Source organism: Camelus dromedarius, chromosome 28 (assembly GCF_036321535.1).
Source record: "Camelus dromedarius isolate mCamDro1 chromosome 28, mCamDro1.pat, whole genome shotgun sequence".
Taxonomy (NCBI): domain Eukaryota; kingdom Metazoa; phylum Chordata; class Mammalia; order Artiodactyla; family Camelidae; genus Camelus; species Camelus dromedarius.
The window spans coordinates 23,738,569-23,756,459 of record NC_087463.1 but is presented as its reverse complement, the minus strand read 5'-3'; the positions used below and the strand labels follow the sequence as shown (position 1 = coordinate 23,756,459).

Sequence of the window (17,891 nt, the reverse complement as noted above, 5' to 3'; positions counted from 1 at the left end):
AGACATTTTGACCACAGCCTCTGTGCAATCCTGGTTCTTTAGAACAGCTTGCGAGACATTCTAATGCTTGAATCCATATGGCCAGGACTATCCTGCGTTCTTGGCATAATTAAATCACTTAGGTAGGTGTTATCTGTCTCTCTGTTTTGTAGATGTGGTAACTGAGTGCCCCCTCCTTAGGGACGATGGCTCCGTAGAGCCGGAGACGCAGCCCCACCCTCTGTGACGCGCTCAGGACTCTAGGACCCCAGGATGAAGTGCCTGGAAAAGCACTCGGTTTCAGGTTCACGTACACTTAACCTGGTCCAGAAAGAATACTTTGCCCAAATGCCTGTGTGTTGGTGCATGAGAGAGGAGGGGACAGAGTGGGAAGACTCATTGTGCAGAGTTGAAATACCCATTTTCTGTGTTAGCTGAATGACTTAAATCAAGAGCGATATTGTAAAACAAACAAACAAAAAAAAAAGGAGGGGGAGGGGAGAGCTCAGTGGTGGAGTGTGTGCATGGCATGCACAGGGTGCTAGGGTCAATGTCCAGCACCTCCATCAAAAATAGATAATAAATAAATAAACCTGATTACCTCCTGCCCCCCAAAAAATTAAAAAAAAAAAGAGCAGTGCTGTGCCTACACGTAGGACATTCTTTTGGCTAACTGCAATACTTCACTCCATGTAGTTTTGGTCTTAAAAAGAAACACGTAGCATTAGATCTGGATAATAAAATGGTGATGTTCAATAAACCCTTAGTGAGGTTACAATAGTTGCGGTCATTATGTCTAAGTGCGCTTTTAATAATTCAGAGACAAAAAGCCATGCAAATAGTTTCTTCTATGTATTTAGTTCTTACCATCAATATGAGGCTGTATTTGTTATTCTGAAAGCAACAGAGGACTTAGTCCCAGAAGTAAGTAGGTTCATCTGATCAGCAGAACCACCTGTGTGAGGTTCTCTGAGTTTTGAGGATAATAATTTTACTTCATTAGCTGCCAGTTTATTATAAGTAAACCTTAATTTTGAGTGTCTTCCAGATAATTTTAGGAAATAAAGGAGCTGCTTCTTAAGAGGCGATAGCTTTTGACAATGTGCATTGAATTTCCACGTAGGGTAAGTCCTCTAAAAATGGGTGGGCTACGTGATTCCTCAGCTGTTAGGAGCAAGACAGCCAAATAAACGAGTGAGTCTTAGTTTCTGAGAATGTCACCGTTTGTATCGTGTTGGAAGACCTTGGCATTGAGGTTTCAGAGGTTTCATTCTCCCCTAGGAGACACACCTGTGAGAGTCTCCCGCCCTCTGGGATCCTCATGGAAGCAGCCTGACCAGAACGAAACTTTTGCTCCGTGACGTTAATCAATTCAAAATTGAATTAATGGAATATCTGAATATTTACTATCATATAATAAATTGAATATTATGACAATAACTGAGTCGTCTTGATATTCAACATTAACACTGAATGTTTTACTGTGGTTGAATATTTACTACATGCTTAGAGATATTAAACCATATAAGAACTTGCAGGGAAAGATGATAAACATATACTAAGTGTGAAACCCTTTTAAAAATTGTTAGTAGAATAGGACTTAAGGAAAAAGTCATTTTCCAGTGGATTGGAATAGTTATTTCAAAACTGTCTAGTTGACACAGTTCTGATATGATTGCAATGGCAGCGTGGAGAGGGGATGTTCCAGGACAGAGAGAGGGAGGGAGCCGGGTGTGGCCGCTGAACCAGCGATCCGAGGAGTGTGCACAGAGCAGTGGGAGATGTTTATGCACAGAGCCTAGGCATCGGGCATCCTTGAAGGAGCAGTGAGAACCTAGCTTGATTTGGGAGGCAAGACGGTGTCATTTTATATTTTTAGCAGGAGATAGAAATGAAAATCTTTAATGAACTACTAGATATCTGTATGTCTAGGAGAGAAATATTCAGACGTGCACTATAAGGAAGCTTCAGAATCCAGTCTGTTTTAGTTTGGGTGTCTACGAGACACAATTAGTTTTTGTTCAAAGGGTGTAACTCATGATACATTTGTTTCTCAGCCACTGCAAGATTTGCTTTTTTGTTTTTGTTTGCGTGCTTGTTGCTGGCAAAGCGGTTCCATAAATGTTAGCAAAGGTAAGGAGGAAAAGATGGAGTGGTGCCCTGAATAATAATACTTTTTAAAAAGTGAGGATGACTCCAGTTAACTGGCTCATTTGAATATTATTTGATGTAAAGAACTGTGTCGGGAACTTGATTCATTGGCAGTCCGGGATTACCAGTTCCACTCCCAGTCAAACCACCGATATTTAATGATGACGGATACTGGCACGCTGATTGGCATTTTGTAAACATTTTTGCTTCTACTAAGCTGCAGAAACAGAAACAAAATTACATTTGGAGGATTTGGAATTCAGATCTCAAGTGCTCTTACCAACAGACTGTTCTCGTTCAATCACTTACAGTGTGCAAAGTCATTTTTATGTCTATATTTAAATTAAAAAAACCCAAAGCCACCCTATTTAATAGTAATTGTAATATCTTTTCCAACTCATTCTGGAAGGTCATTTAATCCGTATGCTCCTCTAAAGGTATTCTTTATTTGATGGATTAACTGTACTTTACAAACCGCTGCAATTTATCAGGTTCTGAGTGCTTTTTACATTTCCCACTAAAGCATTTTGCAGCTGCTCTAATCTATTTGCAGAAAACTCCTTTCTGTTCTGTGTACACATTCTGACAACATTCATTATCTGCTTAACAGACCTTATCAGTTCTGCAAAAGCCATTATGGCTGACGACAGTAATTCAAATTTAGTTCCTTACTGAAAAGCAGATCTTTGCAATAGTATATTGGATTGTTAAATTTTACATGATAAAAGTTTTACACCGTGTTGAAAGCAGGAGCCAAATAAAATGTTAATCATGACACTTTTCAAAATGACTATCTACTGGATCTGCATCTTTTCTGCCCTTTAGTACTTTGTTTTTCAAAATGACTGTTACATCTTTTTTACTCTTTAACCAGGGACTTCACAGGCAAATCAAGTAGAGGGAGGAAGAAACTCTTCCTCTGAGGACTGGGGCTGGGAGGGAGGGCGTGGACAGTCCGAGGAATCCCGGGCTCAAGTTACTCATCTTTGCCATACTTTTGATTTTCAAGACGAGCATTTTTTAAAAAATGATTCCTCTAGGAATGTTAAAATATATTGTGACCTTATGCAAAGTATTTTCCTAACAATTTTGATTAATACAGAAAATACATTTAAAGAAAGAAACTTTATTTAAAAAAGAAAACCCTGCAATATGTAGTTTTGAAGGTGAAAAATTAATAACATGACTGATCATTAATAAAACTTTCCTGTTGATTAACCACTGTAAATTCTGTGTTTTGTGCCTGATGGTTTTCTAGAATCCCTATCTGTTAAAGGGTCACAGAACCATTATTGAAAGAAACACTAAAATTGCGTCTTATAAGATATGTGGGATGATTACAAAGGTAAAAACAGAAATTACTTTAAAGCGTTGTCCGTAAACTGTAATTCCTAATGTCGTACTACTCCAGAGAGTCATTATTCTAAACATCTTACTACTCTGATAATGAAAAAAATGTATTTTTTCTAATATTGAAGTCATTCCTAACGTTATGCTTTGCTATATTAAACTCATCTCTAATTCTCATATTTCTGCAGCCAAATTATATACTTCTGAAAGTTCTTATTTTACCTCCCAGTGCCCTAAACGTGGCAACCTGGAGCTCATGGACCATTGTACCTAAAGTTAGTAGAATGTGTGAAATATATGCAAAGTAGGTTAAAGTAGTATGTAAGTTAAATGTTGCTGAGTATAATACATATTTTTCTTATGTTGTTCAGGATAGACTTTCCCTTGTTCTGAAATTTCATAACATTCTTTGCATCTTTCATATGCTTAAACAATATCATAGGGTTTTGTTTAATATATATCTCCTTCATTAATATTTTGTAAGTGTATACTTTCCAAAAATATTTCAATGTTTCCATTAAACTAAAATTTTTGCACAGTACAATTAAATGTACACTTACAGAATTTCAGTGTAAGGCATTATGTTATGCATGTGGTAGGCACTTATGTTTTGCTAAATGAATGCACCAAGTTAAAAAAAAAAAAAGAACTCATATGGATAATGCACTTCATTTTTATGATGGAAAACCTTGTGTGCCTGTTTTATAAGCTGCTCACGTCAAGGGGAATGCCGGCTCTGTTAGTAACACAAGAAATAATTACCCCTACGGCAACACTTCTGAGAATAGAATGTCGTTTCATCATTTACCTCAATTTGACGGCAAATTATCGTACTAATCTTTTTGTTTTTAGATTTGCAGTGCGAGTGATTTGTAACTGAGCCCCAGGTAAAACTTTTTTCCTTGCCTTTTTCTTCTCCTTTGTAGCTCCCTGCGAAGGCAATACATTCTTCTGCCACAGTAACATGTGTATTAACAACACATTGGTCTGCAATGGACTCCAGAACTGTGTGTACCCTTGGGACGAAAATCATTGTAAAGGTAATGATTAGCCCCCGAAATTTGCAAAATCCGTCTACCTGTAGCGCGGGAAGAAGTTTATCCGATGTTTCTCTGTTGTAGACAGTGTTAACAATAGGTTGTATACTGCCTTTTATGAACTTCCTGTATGTCTTATAACTGATTTGTAAGCCTCTTCCTTGCTTCTGCTTGTGATGTAACCAGAAGGTTCCACATTCATTAGTGCACAGTGGACTATCGTTAATACTTGGTGCTCACTGGAGATTCTCCTTGTTGGAGCCTGCAGGACCATGGACAGGGCCTCGGCGCTTTTCACGCAATGCAGGCTTTCCTATCGGAAGCCCCTTCATCTGTGGCTGTATTTCTCGCTCAATTCCAGTCTGTCTTCACCTGACATTGTGCACATAGTCTAGAGATAAGGTGTAAAGGAACGTTACAGCTTTCGAGTACCTCAAACCACTTACCTTGACTTCAGTCTTCCCACCAAAATGCTTTTCGTCTTTCCAGTGCGAATGGCTCCCAACGTGCCAGATCCCTTCTGTAGCCTGTAGAAAAAGGTTTGTTTACGTAGAGAGAAACCCTTGGCTTCGTTATGAATGTTGCATATTTTGGTTAAGTTCAGAGCGCCACGTGTCCTCTTGTTCAGATCCAGTATTAACCAATTTGCAAAGGAAAAGAAACTGGCAAATAACTCTTCATGCTTCAAGTCCAACATCTTTTACTAAAATGCCCTCTGTGGACAGAAGCCGAGAGCATTGCCACAGGACCCGTGGTTCACAGAGTCAGTAAGAAGAGCAGATCCAGTGGCAGCTGTTCTGAGGGGGGATGTGGGCAGTGATGCATGTTGTGTCCAATGAACCACTTGGGAACGGATCGGAAATTGGATAGTTTGTGAAGAGTCTGAATGCAGGCTGTTCATGGTCAGTGGTCACAGTCAGTTTTACTTGCCTACAGTGGGTTTGCTCCCATGGTTCCTGGGGCCTGCCTCTCTCCAGGGGCCACATCTCTGCACCACTGCCCTGGTGTGACTGGGGCCCTGTACTCTCAACCTGTGTGCCTGGCGTAGACCCTCTGTGCTAGCAGTGGGGCCTGGGGGGAGGAGGGGAGCCCCAACATCTCAGACGCTCCTGCCTGTGGATCTGGGGGTGGAAAGGGCACTGAGAAGTGCTGGTGTCCTGCCCTTCCTGGGGAGACACTAGCTCCAGGCTGGGGGCCATAGGGGGAGGGGCCTTGTGTTGTCTGAAACCTCCCTGAGCAGAGCTTCCATCTGGATGAACTGGGGGGACCTCAAAGGCCCTGTTCCTAACGAAATTTAGATTTTCTTGACTAAAGGTACCTAATATGTGCCATTAGGACAATTTCTAGGAACCTTACATGTTTTTTGTTTGTTTTAATTTTTACCATAACTGATTACTTCATTGGGGAAAAGGCTCACAGGAGCCCCCATGCCACCATTCTAGAAACATCTGTCTTAAAGTGTAATCACCTTTCAGTATCAAAATATTACTGTCACTTCGCCTTCAGTGATCCACACCAGGATACGTTCAGAACAATATTTGTCCCCAGTAGTGGGCTTTGGAGGTTTTCTTATCCAGTGAGAAGAATAGAAACTTACTACTTTTAACATCCCAGTTGAGTCCTAAATGTCATCCTGAAGGTTTTGTAAGACCTCCTCCAAAACACATACTTAGTTTAAAGTAGGGGTGCAGCAACGAGAGGGCTGTTTCTAAGGCTGGAAGATAGGGCTCTTGTGAAAAGTGAAGCTGTGTTTCTTTTTAAAGACCTGTGTTTACGCTCAGGGCAGCACAAAATGTAACACACAGCTCTCTCATTTTAAGGCTCTCGGCGTTCGCTTGGACTACCGTATTAACGCGTGGTGGGTTGTCTCTTGTCTGTTCGTTTGTTGTTTTCGCCCTCCTCACCCTGTAGAGAAGAGGAAAGCCAGCCTGCTGGACCAGCTGACCAACACCAGTGGGACTGTCATTGGCGTGACTTCCTGCATTGTGATCATCCTTATTATCGTTTCTGTCATTGTGCAGATCAAACAGCCTCGTAAAAAATATGTCCAAAGGAAATCGGACTTTGACCAGACCGTTTTCCAGGAGGTGTTTGAGCCTCCTCATTATGAGTTATGCACCCTCAGAGGGACAGGAGCTACAGCTGACTTTGCAGATGTGGCCGATGACTTTGAAAACTACCACAAACTGAGGAGGTCCTCTTCCAAGTGTGTTCATGACCATCACTGTGGATCACAACTGTCCAGCACGAAAGGCAGCCGCGGCAGCCTCAGCACGAGAGACGCTTCCGTCCTGACGGAGATGCCCCCGCAGCCCGCCAAGCCCCTCGTCCCGCCCGTGAACAGAAGAAACATCCTCGTCATGAAACACAACTACTCCCAGGATGCTGCAGACGCCTGTGACATTGACGAGCTCGAGGAGGTGCCCACCACCAGCCACAGGCTGTCCCGACACGACAAAGCCGTCCAGCGGTCAGTATCAGTAGATTTTTTGATGACCACTATAACCTGAGGACCGAAATGCTTCCAGGATATCGTGTTCTGTTTTGTCTTCATATTTCAGTTTCTCTTTTTATTGGTGGTTGAAAGCACAGCGTCTCAACTTTCGCCCCTTCTTTTCCTTTTTCCGTGCTGTCTATGCTCTTCCTGTTATCCCATTTCTGTACACGTGTACGCGTGTGAGCACACACAGACCAAAGAGATTTCATTTATTTCTATACATAATAATATTTATTTCTATGAAGATTATGGTTTTAATTTATATTACAAATTTATATTGCTAATTTGCTTTCACATGGTCATAAACATTACTCCAATTGATATTTACATATTTTAAGATATGAAATGATATTTCAAAATAATTGCCTTACCAAGATGGTTAACCCATCTTGTTGAATAATTTTAATGTAAAAATAACATATTTTGCAATATAATGTATTATATTTTTGGTATGAAAATGACAATACTTTTTTCCATGTATCACATAATACTTCTACAACAAATTGCATATGATAGCATGGTACGCTGAAATACTAAACATTTATATTTAAATGTAGCAAGGATTAGTAGAAACATTTTCCTTTTAATATGAAGACAATATTATCTATATTGGTTATTAGCCCTAAAATGAAAAGTCTTGAGGAAAGAAAATTTAAATTTAGAAAAAAATTATTTTGAATCCCCAGATCCAATCTATTCATGTTTTGTTTTGCATGTTTACTAGCATTCAGTTTATTTTATGAACGTACAGACTTTCTCAATTCACTTTACATCCTCAAAACCTGAACTATGTTTAGTTGGTTTAATATTTTTGCATGCTGATGGGAAAAAAAATCTATTTCCACCGTTTTATGAATTTTTAGGAATGCTTTTAAGTAAATACACGTGTGAATTTTTTTTTTTTTTTGTGAAAATATTACTTTGTTGAATGAAATAGCCATAACATTCCAGGTTCTGCCTCATTGGGTCTCTAAGCAAACATGAATCTGAATACAACACAACTAGGGTCTAAAAAGAAAATTCAAGGTAAGCGAACGCCCTCGGCTCCTTCTCCCAGTTTGTTCTGTTCTGTTCCGTTCCGTTCTGTTTTGTTGCGATTGTCTTGTAGTTTTTTAGGGAATGTGCTATTTATTCATTATTTCTCAAGATACGTGCTTCACAACACCTTACAATTTGAAATATAACAAATTCAATGCTGATGGAAGAATGCCTCTTAGTAGACGTATCTTTAAAATAAATGTTAATATTCTTACCATCAGGCGTTGTACCACAACGTTATTAAAAACGAGAAGTCAGTAAGTCAAATTTTACATGTTTTAAGGTAAAGAGACAAAAATTAGTGAACTAAAACAAATACCAGAAGCAGCCCAAGATTTTCATAATTAAAAACTCGAATACTTTCTCAGTATAACTGAAGCCAATGTGTAAAACTGGTAATAATTGTATTGATTTAATTTGGCAACATTCTGCTCAAAACGCATATACTAAACATTTGGTGGGACTTACTCAATTTGTGCACTCTTACGTTTGCATGACTATGTAGCTTATTTCATCAAAATTAAATGCAGCATGTTATGTCAAATTTTATGGTATAAAATTTGAATGCTTGATGATGTAAACTGTTCCATAAATACTAGTTGTCTCTGTGTACATTTATTTTGTCATTGAGTATCACACCGGCTTTATTTTTAGCACTTGATAGTCAATATCTCTATCAGACTAATTTGTCTCCAATTAAATTTGCTTGACAGTTAATCTCTTCAAAACTCTTCAGACCTATCAACTATTCTTGAATTAGGTGAATGCAATTCCATGCTCTATATTACCGTGATAAATTGGTGTCTTTGTATGCGTATTTCATTGGGAGAAAATGTTTTAACTGTGTTTTATTTTCAGAGAAGAACTATTTATACAAACATGGGGACTGTGAAAAGAAAATTCTATAGTGAATTGTGAAAAGTGGACATATTTCTAAATTCATTCCACTGCCTTTACCCAAACTTAAGAATTACAGACATTTGTTATTCCTTCGGCAAGACATCCCAGCTGCACAATGATATGTTCATTTCGTAATTTGGTTGCTGGCCACCAAGTGCTCCTTAGTCTTTAAATACATTTTGAGATTTACTGGAAACTTGAAGAAGAAATTAGTTGCTGATTAAGACTATCCCAACTTTATTTTTACCATCAGTTTCACTTTGTTTCTATGTTGTTTTATGTCTTTGTTAGGTAACTGTACATTGTGTGATATGTGAAAAAACACGATTTTGGATGAACCTTGTGTTACATGTACATTGTTTTCATTATATAGACTGCTTGAGAATAGTGCGTTCCAGAGTGATTTTGAACATGCTACAGTGAAAAGTGAGAATATGGACCATGGAAACACCAGCTAGAGGTTTTATGGACTATAAACATCTGTTGTTGTATTATGATTAAATACAGCCAAAAGTGATGAGTAAAATTACTAGACTGCAATAAGAAAAAATCTCATTTTTTGGTCTTTCCCATATACCCCTATTTCCTTTTTGTTTTTGATTTTTTTTAATCAAAGGAAGATATCGAGTTTCAGAAATAGTTTTGAAATCAGGTATTTTGCCATTCATACCCTTCAACAGAAATGATTTTTGATTAAGCACTTAGCAATATGATTGAATTGGCAGTTTGAGAAAATACCCTGCATGTCAGTACTGGATATTTGAGTTGGAAAAATATCCTTTTTATGAGACACATTGTAAAAAGCATGCATTCTCCAATACTCTTCCATTTCCTTGTGTCATATGCTTGCTACTTGTAACTTTTTATATAAAGATATATAAAAATGTATAATAATTTCCTAACTTGAGTTAAGAAAAATGTTTTCTTCTATTAGAGTGATTAAAAACTGACTTACGTAAGAACACACTTTATATCAACCCTTTCCACCTTTTAGGCTACAGGATGTCCCTTAGTATTAAAGCAGACTTCTTCAGACAGATTTCCCTAAAACTTTGTGAAATATTTTTTTCTCCTTTTAGAATAGGAAGGTCTTTTCTAAATGTTTTAAAATCACAGGCCCTTTTATGACCCAAATTAAACCATTCGGAGTTGTTCCTTATACTTAGACACACATATGATTGCTGAAGACTTACTAATTATGATGTCTTTAATATAAATAAAGAAAAATAATATTATAATATATTAAATTGCTGTTGAATTATATAAACACTCTAAAGTTTGATTTAGTAGGTGGATACTTTTAAAATATTGAGTGTGCATTCTTGGGAAATAATTAAAAAATTTTTTTAAACACCAAATTACTATAAATCTGCTTACCATCATTTCCAAAATTGCTAAATTCTCTAGGAGTTTGTCCTTCCGATAGCAAGGCCATCTGGTCTATCACAGTTCCACCTTGGTAACTCAAGCAGGCGCTACAGACCCAGGACATGATTTACTCACATACATCCCTGTTAGGCATTCAACTTGACATGTGTTAAAAAAAAAACAAATAAATGAGAAAGAAAATTAAATTTGATGATAGAAAAATTAATCATCACAGCAATTCTGAATAGTCTGTATTGAAAAAATATCAATCTACAGAAATAATTACTTCCATGAATTTGATAAACTGATGAAGAGAAAAAAATACATTGAACATTATAAAGAAATTGTTCTTATTGTTTTGCTACGTATTTTATACACATTGATTATGCCACAATTTAGCCTTTTTATTTGACTTTGCTAATTCATTTATTCCCAGGCCTATTGTCATGCCCTTTATTTCAAAGTTAATGCGTCCAGAGATTTTTTTAAGGTGATTAGCCATATTTTGTATCACTGTCTCTATTTAGAAATCTTCATAGGGCCCTTTACGCTTATGAATGAATAATTTCAAAAGAAGTATGACATCCATGTGAAGCGCTTACCATGCACTGTCCTTGAGCTGTCCACACTGTCCACACTGTCCACAGTCCTTCTGTCTCCAGTTCTTCCTGAAGGTGCGGAGTGCTGATCTGCTGGGTCGCCACCAACAGGACATTTGCACCAGAAATCAGGGACTTAAAAAAAAAAAAAATCCAGCTGCACTAAGCGTAATGATTAAAATGAACTGCTTACACATATTTAATACACAGCAGCTCCATGGGCAAACAATATTTCAAGTGAAGAGCAGACCTCTTCAGTGGTAATGCTGGAAGGTACAACTATGGGCATTGCACAATCATAAAAGGAGTCAGTGGTAACTCCGAGGCAGGGGACTGGAGGCATCCTCTGGTCCTGGGGCTCAACTCTTGATGCTGGATCTCGGTTGGGAGTGTGGGGCTCCACATGCCTGCACGTCCCCTGCAGGGAAGTCTTGAAAGGCCAGCACTGAAATCTATCAACACATTAAAAAATTCCTATTTACTGGCTACATCGGAATCGTGTCACCTGAATATCAACATTTGGTTTATATTCAAATGGGAAGACACGTGTGGATAAGAAATAAGATACTTCAAGACTTTCAAGATGTTTCAAATAAATTTCTCTTAATAAATAACTTTATTTTTTGATAGAGTGAATTCAAATATATTATTCGCACAAGTGCTTTATTAATCCCATAAGATGTTTTCTGATAGGGTAATTATATACCGTGTCAGTCAATTTGAAAGGAACTTCTTGTTTCATTTCTCAATTTGAATTCACTTGCAAAGTCTGGGAGGCAGGTCGTGATTATGTGCAACACCTTTGAAACTCTGAACTGAGCTTCCACTTCTGTCCAAGTGCACTTTGTTTGGTTGCCTAACTCGACGTTGGTGTGCTGCGTTGGAAATACGATTTTTTTGTACCTGATTTTATACACATGCCATTTTTAATGCATCATATTGGAAAAATAGACATATGCAATGTTTGATTTGCCGTCATTAAGTATCATTTGATTAGATAATTAAAATGTGGATACAAACCTAATTGGAAATCAGTGTCTTTGGGCTTTTAAAGGAGAGCAGTCCATGTGATGGAGATGCTATCTTTTGTTTTGCATTTTATTTTTCCACTAAAAAGATTTTGTGGGTCTGACTCCATAAACCATTATTCTCGGTGTTTAATAAAGTTAGGCCTTTGACATTTCTTGAATAGTCACTTAACCTAGTTCATCAATTTTTTCTAACTTTTTTTTCCTTCAGGGATTTGGGTTTTCTTCAAATCTGATAGCTTTTAAAAATTCCACAGATGGGTTTTTCCTCAGCCTCAGAATATCTTCATAAATTGCAAAATGTGATACTGGTCCCTGTTACCTTAAAGTCATGACAAAAAATTCATTGATCTTTGGTGGTAAAATAAATAAGAGCATTTTCTCTTACTATGAAGTTTGGATATTTTGGTGATGAACATGCGGCTCGTCAGATTCCAGCTCTGGAGGGAAGTTAAAGAATTAAAACCTTCTGAATCCTAACTGCATACGATGTGAAAAGCAGGTCTCGGTTTTGTCCAACTTCCTTGAAGCAAGTTCATTTCTGTGCACATCTCTCCGTGCATCCTCCCACCTTGGCCCACTTCTTATCCACTTAGCTAATGATCCCCATTTCTCTCAAAGGTGGAATAAAGTAGCAGAATAAGATACATTGTTAAAATAGCCAGAGATATGTGTTTATAGATAATCGTGTTTAATAAATCAGAGCCCTTTGTTAACGCAGAATTATCCAGACTAGTCTTCTTAATGAGCTTGTTTACATCGTACTGCACATTTCTTTCACTGAATTACATCATTCAAATGCATCCAACAGTGTGATAAAAATAACAAGTCCAGGGGACTGAGGTCAGGCACTCATAACATCTCATCTTTTTCTATTGCGGCCTCTGGTATGTGTTATTAAAGAAGTAAATGCCTTCTTAATATGCCCTTAATTCCTCAGAGGTAGTCATAATAAACTCAACCTGCTTCAGACTTCAGACTGACTAGGGCTGGTTTCCAGAGAGTTCTTATTCCTGCATTGGTATGACTGTCACGTTAAACCATTTCTTTGCATCCATCATTGTGCAGTCAGCACATTCTTATTTAGTCCCAAATTCTATCATCTCTCCAAACTCTGAGGCATCTTGCTTTACATTGGTTCATTCTATGAAAAAAAAAAAACTTTTTTTTTGCCTTAATAGTCACAGATCTAGACACGAATGTAGAAAACATAGCATTTAATATCAATATAGCCAGCTTGTTTTGAACTGGTGCAATCTGTATACCAGGCTTCTTCCTAAGCACTTTGGGGATGAAAACAAAAGTTGGCAAACTAGTAGGGAGCATAATTATAGAGCCTTATAGAAGGAAGTTTCCTTTGAGGAGCTCAGAAAGGAAAATGAAGCTCAAAATTATTTGCTAAGCTTTCCATCTTGAAGGGCTAATTAGCTCCTTCCCGCTAACCTCGCGTGGAAGATGAAACACAGTCAGCGGTCAAGAGACTACAATGCAGGTAACGTTTTATAATAAAGCAGTTAGCAGCTTAGATGTTAGGATACAGTATATTCTCAAGGAGATCAAGAGGGGCTTAATGCTTAGTTACTCTTCCAAGCAGCTCTTGAAGATTGAAGACCATTGTCAAATAGTGGAGCAGGGAGAAATTCCTGCCAAGAGAGTTTGGGGCAGGGACTAGTCTCCCAGGGCCCCGTGTCTGAGCGGGAGGTACGAGGAACCTGAAGGAGTAGCCGCAGCGTCCTCGGAAGAGCAGGCTGGCGTTTGCATCCTGACCTCCGAGTGCGGGTAGCGCCATCCGAAGGAGCTCGCATCTTACTCAAGGGAGAATGCCAATGTCTCTGGACAAAATACGGCTTAAAAATTGTCTTTGAAGGAGAATCGTCTGACAGCAGTGTGTTTGCTGAACTGGATGAAACTGGGATAAATACAGGAAATCAAAACAAGCCATTAAAAAAGAATAATCGATGGATGTTAGATATCCAGAAATTTCTGTCTTGGTTTCTATTTATTTTCTACCTTTTTTTTTTTTTTTTTAATTTCAAGATTATGGTTGGGTAACTAGTCAAAATACTGAGTGTTCTATGGTAAGCACCACTCTGAGGGTTTTCCGTGTAAGTCTTCCTTTAGTCATCTCAGCAATTCTGTGACTAATAACAGTAACACTTGCTAGAGCTGTTGTTTGTGGTGTTGTTCCATCATACACACGAGGAAACTGAGGGAGTCTGGTAGCTTTTCTAAGATTGCACAATAAGGAATGATAAATCCGGGTCTGAACTCAAGCCGATTAACTCCACAGTCAGCCAGCAGTTCTCACCGATGTGAACACAACTCTTTCATATTCGATGTCGCGTGTTTCACTGTGAGAAGCTGATGCTTTTTCATAGAAACCCCATACTGTTGTGTTTTCTCATCTGCACAAATATGTATTACAGCAACTTCTCCCCGCCCGATAGCTTTTGGGGACAAAATGACAGTGCATTGGAAGATAATTTTTATACCTTATATAATATATTATAAGTAAATCGTTTTTCCTAAATCATGTGTAAACTTCATTTTGTAATCGACATGCAGCAAATGCATCGTCTGTAAAGAGCAGCAATGGAGGACACCTTCCAGCCTTCTCTCGTCCACAGGGACAGGTGCGCTTCCGGGCCCCGCGGAGGCGTACTTCACCTGGATGGCCTTTTCCTGGGAGCTTACTTTCCTACATCATCTTATTGAACAGCATGGAACTCCGGAGCTCCTCAGTGACCCCCAAAGCCCTAGTCATCAAGTACAAACAGAAATACTAACACGTGACAGAAAATCCTGCTTTTTAATCCCGGACAGTTGTTAGGTATAAATTTGTACGTGGGATAAGCAAGCAAATAGATAGGTACTCTATCTATTTGTGAGTCTGAACCGCAGTCTCACAACCACAATTACGGTATAAAAATGTGGTATAACGCAGTGAAAACAAGCTTTTCAACAGGATGAATTCAAACTCAAATTTTACCTTTGCTTCCGACTTGTCACGTGCTCTCAGAAATGTTGCTCGACTTCTCTGAGCTTCACTTTCTTGATCTGTTAAATCGTCTAAACCTGAGAAGAAAGTTGCTGTGAAAGTCAGAGACTGCACCGCCCACAAACAAACAGCCTGAGGTCGGCACTGCCAGCGTGGCCGGGAGGCTGCCGTTCTCGTGCTGCTGTCTCGCTCCAGCCCGACTTCTATGCCCGACTTCTGTCTCTCTGTGAACCCAGCACTGCTGACAGAGACGCAGCCTCCGTCTCTGTGACCAGCCCCGGGTTCAGACAACTCGGGGGGAGGCCTCGCCTTTCAAAGGCTCCAATCAGCTGACACCAGTTTAGGAGAGGTTCCTGGGACAGGACCAGGGGGAAACACTGCAGAGGTTCGTTAGATGGAGAAAAGCAAGGCCAGCCACCGCCTCTTAGCTCTTGAGGTGCCACCATTTGGGGTCTATGAGGTTGACCCTGGAAAAGACCCCAACACGCACATGCCCGTATGCTATTCATGATGCGTAATTGAGAACTGCTGATTTCTAGAATGTAAGGATTGAAAGTGGGCATCTGGAAATGACGTTTGGGTATCCTTCAAAGCAGCTGTTCAGTGCATAGTGAATATGGCTCTGTTTAGATGAGCAGATGAGTACAAATTTACATTTAAATAAATAAATAATTTCCTTTGTCACCGAAGCACTGTCCTGACCTGACACCTGGCTTATGTTTTTATTAACCCTTCCTTCTAGAAACTATAGAATTAAGCCAGATTCAAAAGTAAGCCTAAAGAAGGAGTATTTGATAACCATTCTTATAGGCATATTATCTTTCTCATTTAAAAAAAAAGTTTAATTTGCAGGCTGTGTTTTCAAAGAAAACTCACACAAAAGTACAGAAAAAGATACGTTTAAAAAACACAAAGACTTAGAACAACATTTAAATAGAATTACTTGAAGTACGTATCAACTCAATATACTTATAAACCATGGGTCACACTAGATTTTTATGTTCTTACATATGCTAACTGTATGAATAAAAGTGTCTTTTTTTTTAAAATCACTTTAAAAGGCAGCTTTTCCAAGTAGATCATTATTGTTACAATGTATATGAGACTATGTTTTCATACAATATAGTTGCCCAACTTTCTGAAAGGACAATCTTCATGTGTGAAAGATGAATGAATTCTTATCAATTGGTAATATTAAAGTATTTTATAAAATATTAATGCACTTGTAAGGAGACACATTTTCTCTCGACTCCTTTTCTACAGCCACGCTTTTTCTTCCAACTCTGCTGGGACTTTTTTACAACATACAGATATTTCCTGACCTGGTGCTTATTCTTAAGTCACTTGTAAACAAACATCATTATTTTTTAAGAACTGTGCTGGTTGGTAAGAGATTATATCTCACCTTCAAATCGACTCTGCTCGGAATCAGTAGGGCTGAGACTCTGCAAATGAACCATTGTCTTTGCCAGCTGATCACTGTTCAGATGTCCTAACAGAGGGGCACAGAGGAAGACTGAAAGACACGAGGACCTAAAGGACTTCTACGTCGGCTTCCTGTCCCTGTCAGCTTCCTCCAAGGAGCAGCACTTGGATTCAGCAGCGGCCTCTGGCTTCTTCCTGCACGTGGAGACCCAGCCCCCAGCTCCCCTTGGGGTACCTGCACCGCCGGGTGTGTCCTCCTCAGAGCTCTGAGCCCTGCCTCTGCAGGACTCCTTCTAGACTCTAGATTCTGAAAATCCCAATTTATTTGCGCTGTTTCCTCAGTCCTACAGCTGGCCTGGTTTTGTACAGCTTTTTATGTTACCTCCTGATTCCCTTTTTGCTTTTCCAGCCTTCCAACCTGTGCAACAGATTCCCCTGCATCACAAGTCCTCTGTTGATGTACCTACTGTGTTTTCTGTTTTCCTGACCCGAGGATGATGATGGATTTTAACTGGAATTTTTTTCATTGCTAAAGGCATTTACTTCAAAATTGTCATCTGAGATCCTTTTGCTTAACTTATGACAACTTTGCCTAATTGAATTTCACACTAGAGAGAAGTCTTTGGCTAAATTATTTCTGGAATATTAGTTCTAGAGCATGAGATATTAAATGATGTATGAGTAATACCTATGTTTATGATGAGCAGGTGTCCCCTTTCATGGGGTGGGTATTTGGGGACTTAAAAGGGAGAATATAATTTATATTAAAATGACATGGAAATGAAAAAGCATCATGGATCCTCTTTCTAATATTATATATATTTACATTCCTGACCTAAACAGCTCTAGTCAACTCTTCTTAATTCATTTATGTGGACCCAAATCAAATCTTCTGGATCTCTAAATTTTTTCTTTATTCTCTGGGGATAAAGTCCTTTTTAAAGGTTGGTTGGCATGGTATGGGCCTTCAGGGGAGACTGGAGACTCTGCCCTAGTCTGTTAGACGTTTCAGAGCATTTACTAAGAGGGTTAATAACTTAAATTCTAACTAATCAGCCGCTGAACTTAGAAAGTTAAAATTTTATAACTTCAATTTTTCACAGGGATTGACTTCAAATCTAATCACCTGGTGATAAGAATTTTAATCTTTCTAAAGTCAACCACCATCAAACTTTTATCTCAAGGGAACAGGGAGACAACTAAATGTGGCTGATTGGTGCACTGAGTAATTTGACTCAGACTGTGGTCTGTCAAAATTGTGATTCCCTGCAGTTTGTGATTATACAGAGGAAAAGATCCATTTTTTCTGGCTTAATCAGATGAAACTATAGCTTGTTGTGATAAATGCGTTTCATACAAAAAATACTGACACTACATAAATTTGGATTTTTTTTCCCCAAGAACACTCTCTTATATGTATTCCTGTTTTTCAAGTAAATCTAGCAAACTTAGTGATTTCCGATGCCACAAAAAAAAAAAAAAAAGAGCTTTATCTCAGAAGAGAGATGACCAGCAAACCAT

General features: G+C 38.6%; 1 protein-coding gene across 4 annotated transcripts in view; it reads left to right on the top strand.

Annotated features, from left to right (window-relative positions):
• The window catches only part of NETO1 (neuropilin and tolloid like 1), an 80,069-nt gene extending 64,501 nt beyond the window's left edge, over nt 1-15,568 (top strand). Inside the window, exons 8-11 of one of the 4 annotated variants that reach the window (XM_064480432.1) lie at nt 4,407-4,520; nt 6,429-6,987; nt 7,966-8,040; nt 14,513-15,568. In XM_064480432.1, the coding sequence (XP_064336502.1) occupies nt 4,407-4,520; nt 6,429-6,987; nt 7,966-8,026 (734 nt within the window). In that variant the 3' untranslated portion in view covers nt 8,027-8,040; nt 14,513-15,568. Of the gene's footprint in view, nt 1-4,406; nt 4,521-6,428; nt 6,988-7,965; nt 8,041-8,910; nt 10,131-14,512 lie in introns of those variants that run through there. The other 3 variants (XM_010998935.3, XM_031441750.2, XM_031441751.2) reach the window with 3 other exon arrangements.
• The last annotated feature ends 2,323 nt before the right edge of the window (nt 15,569-17,891 follow it).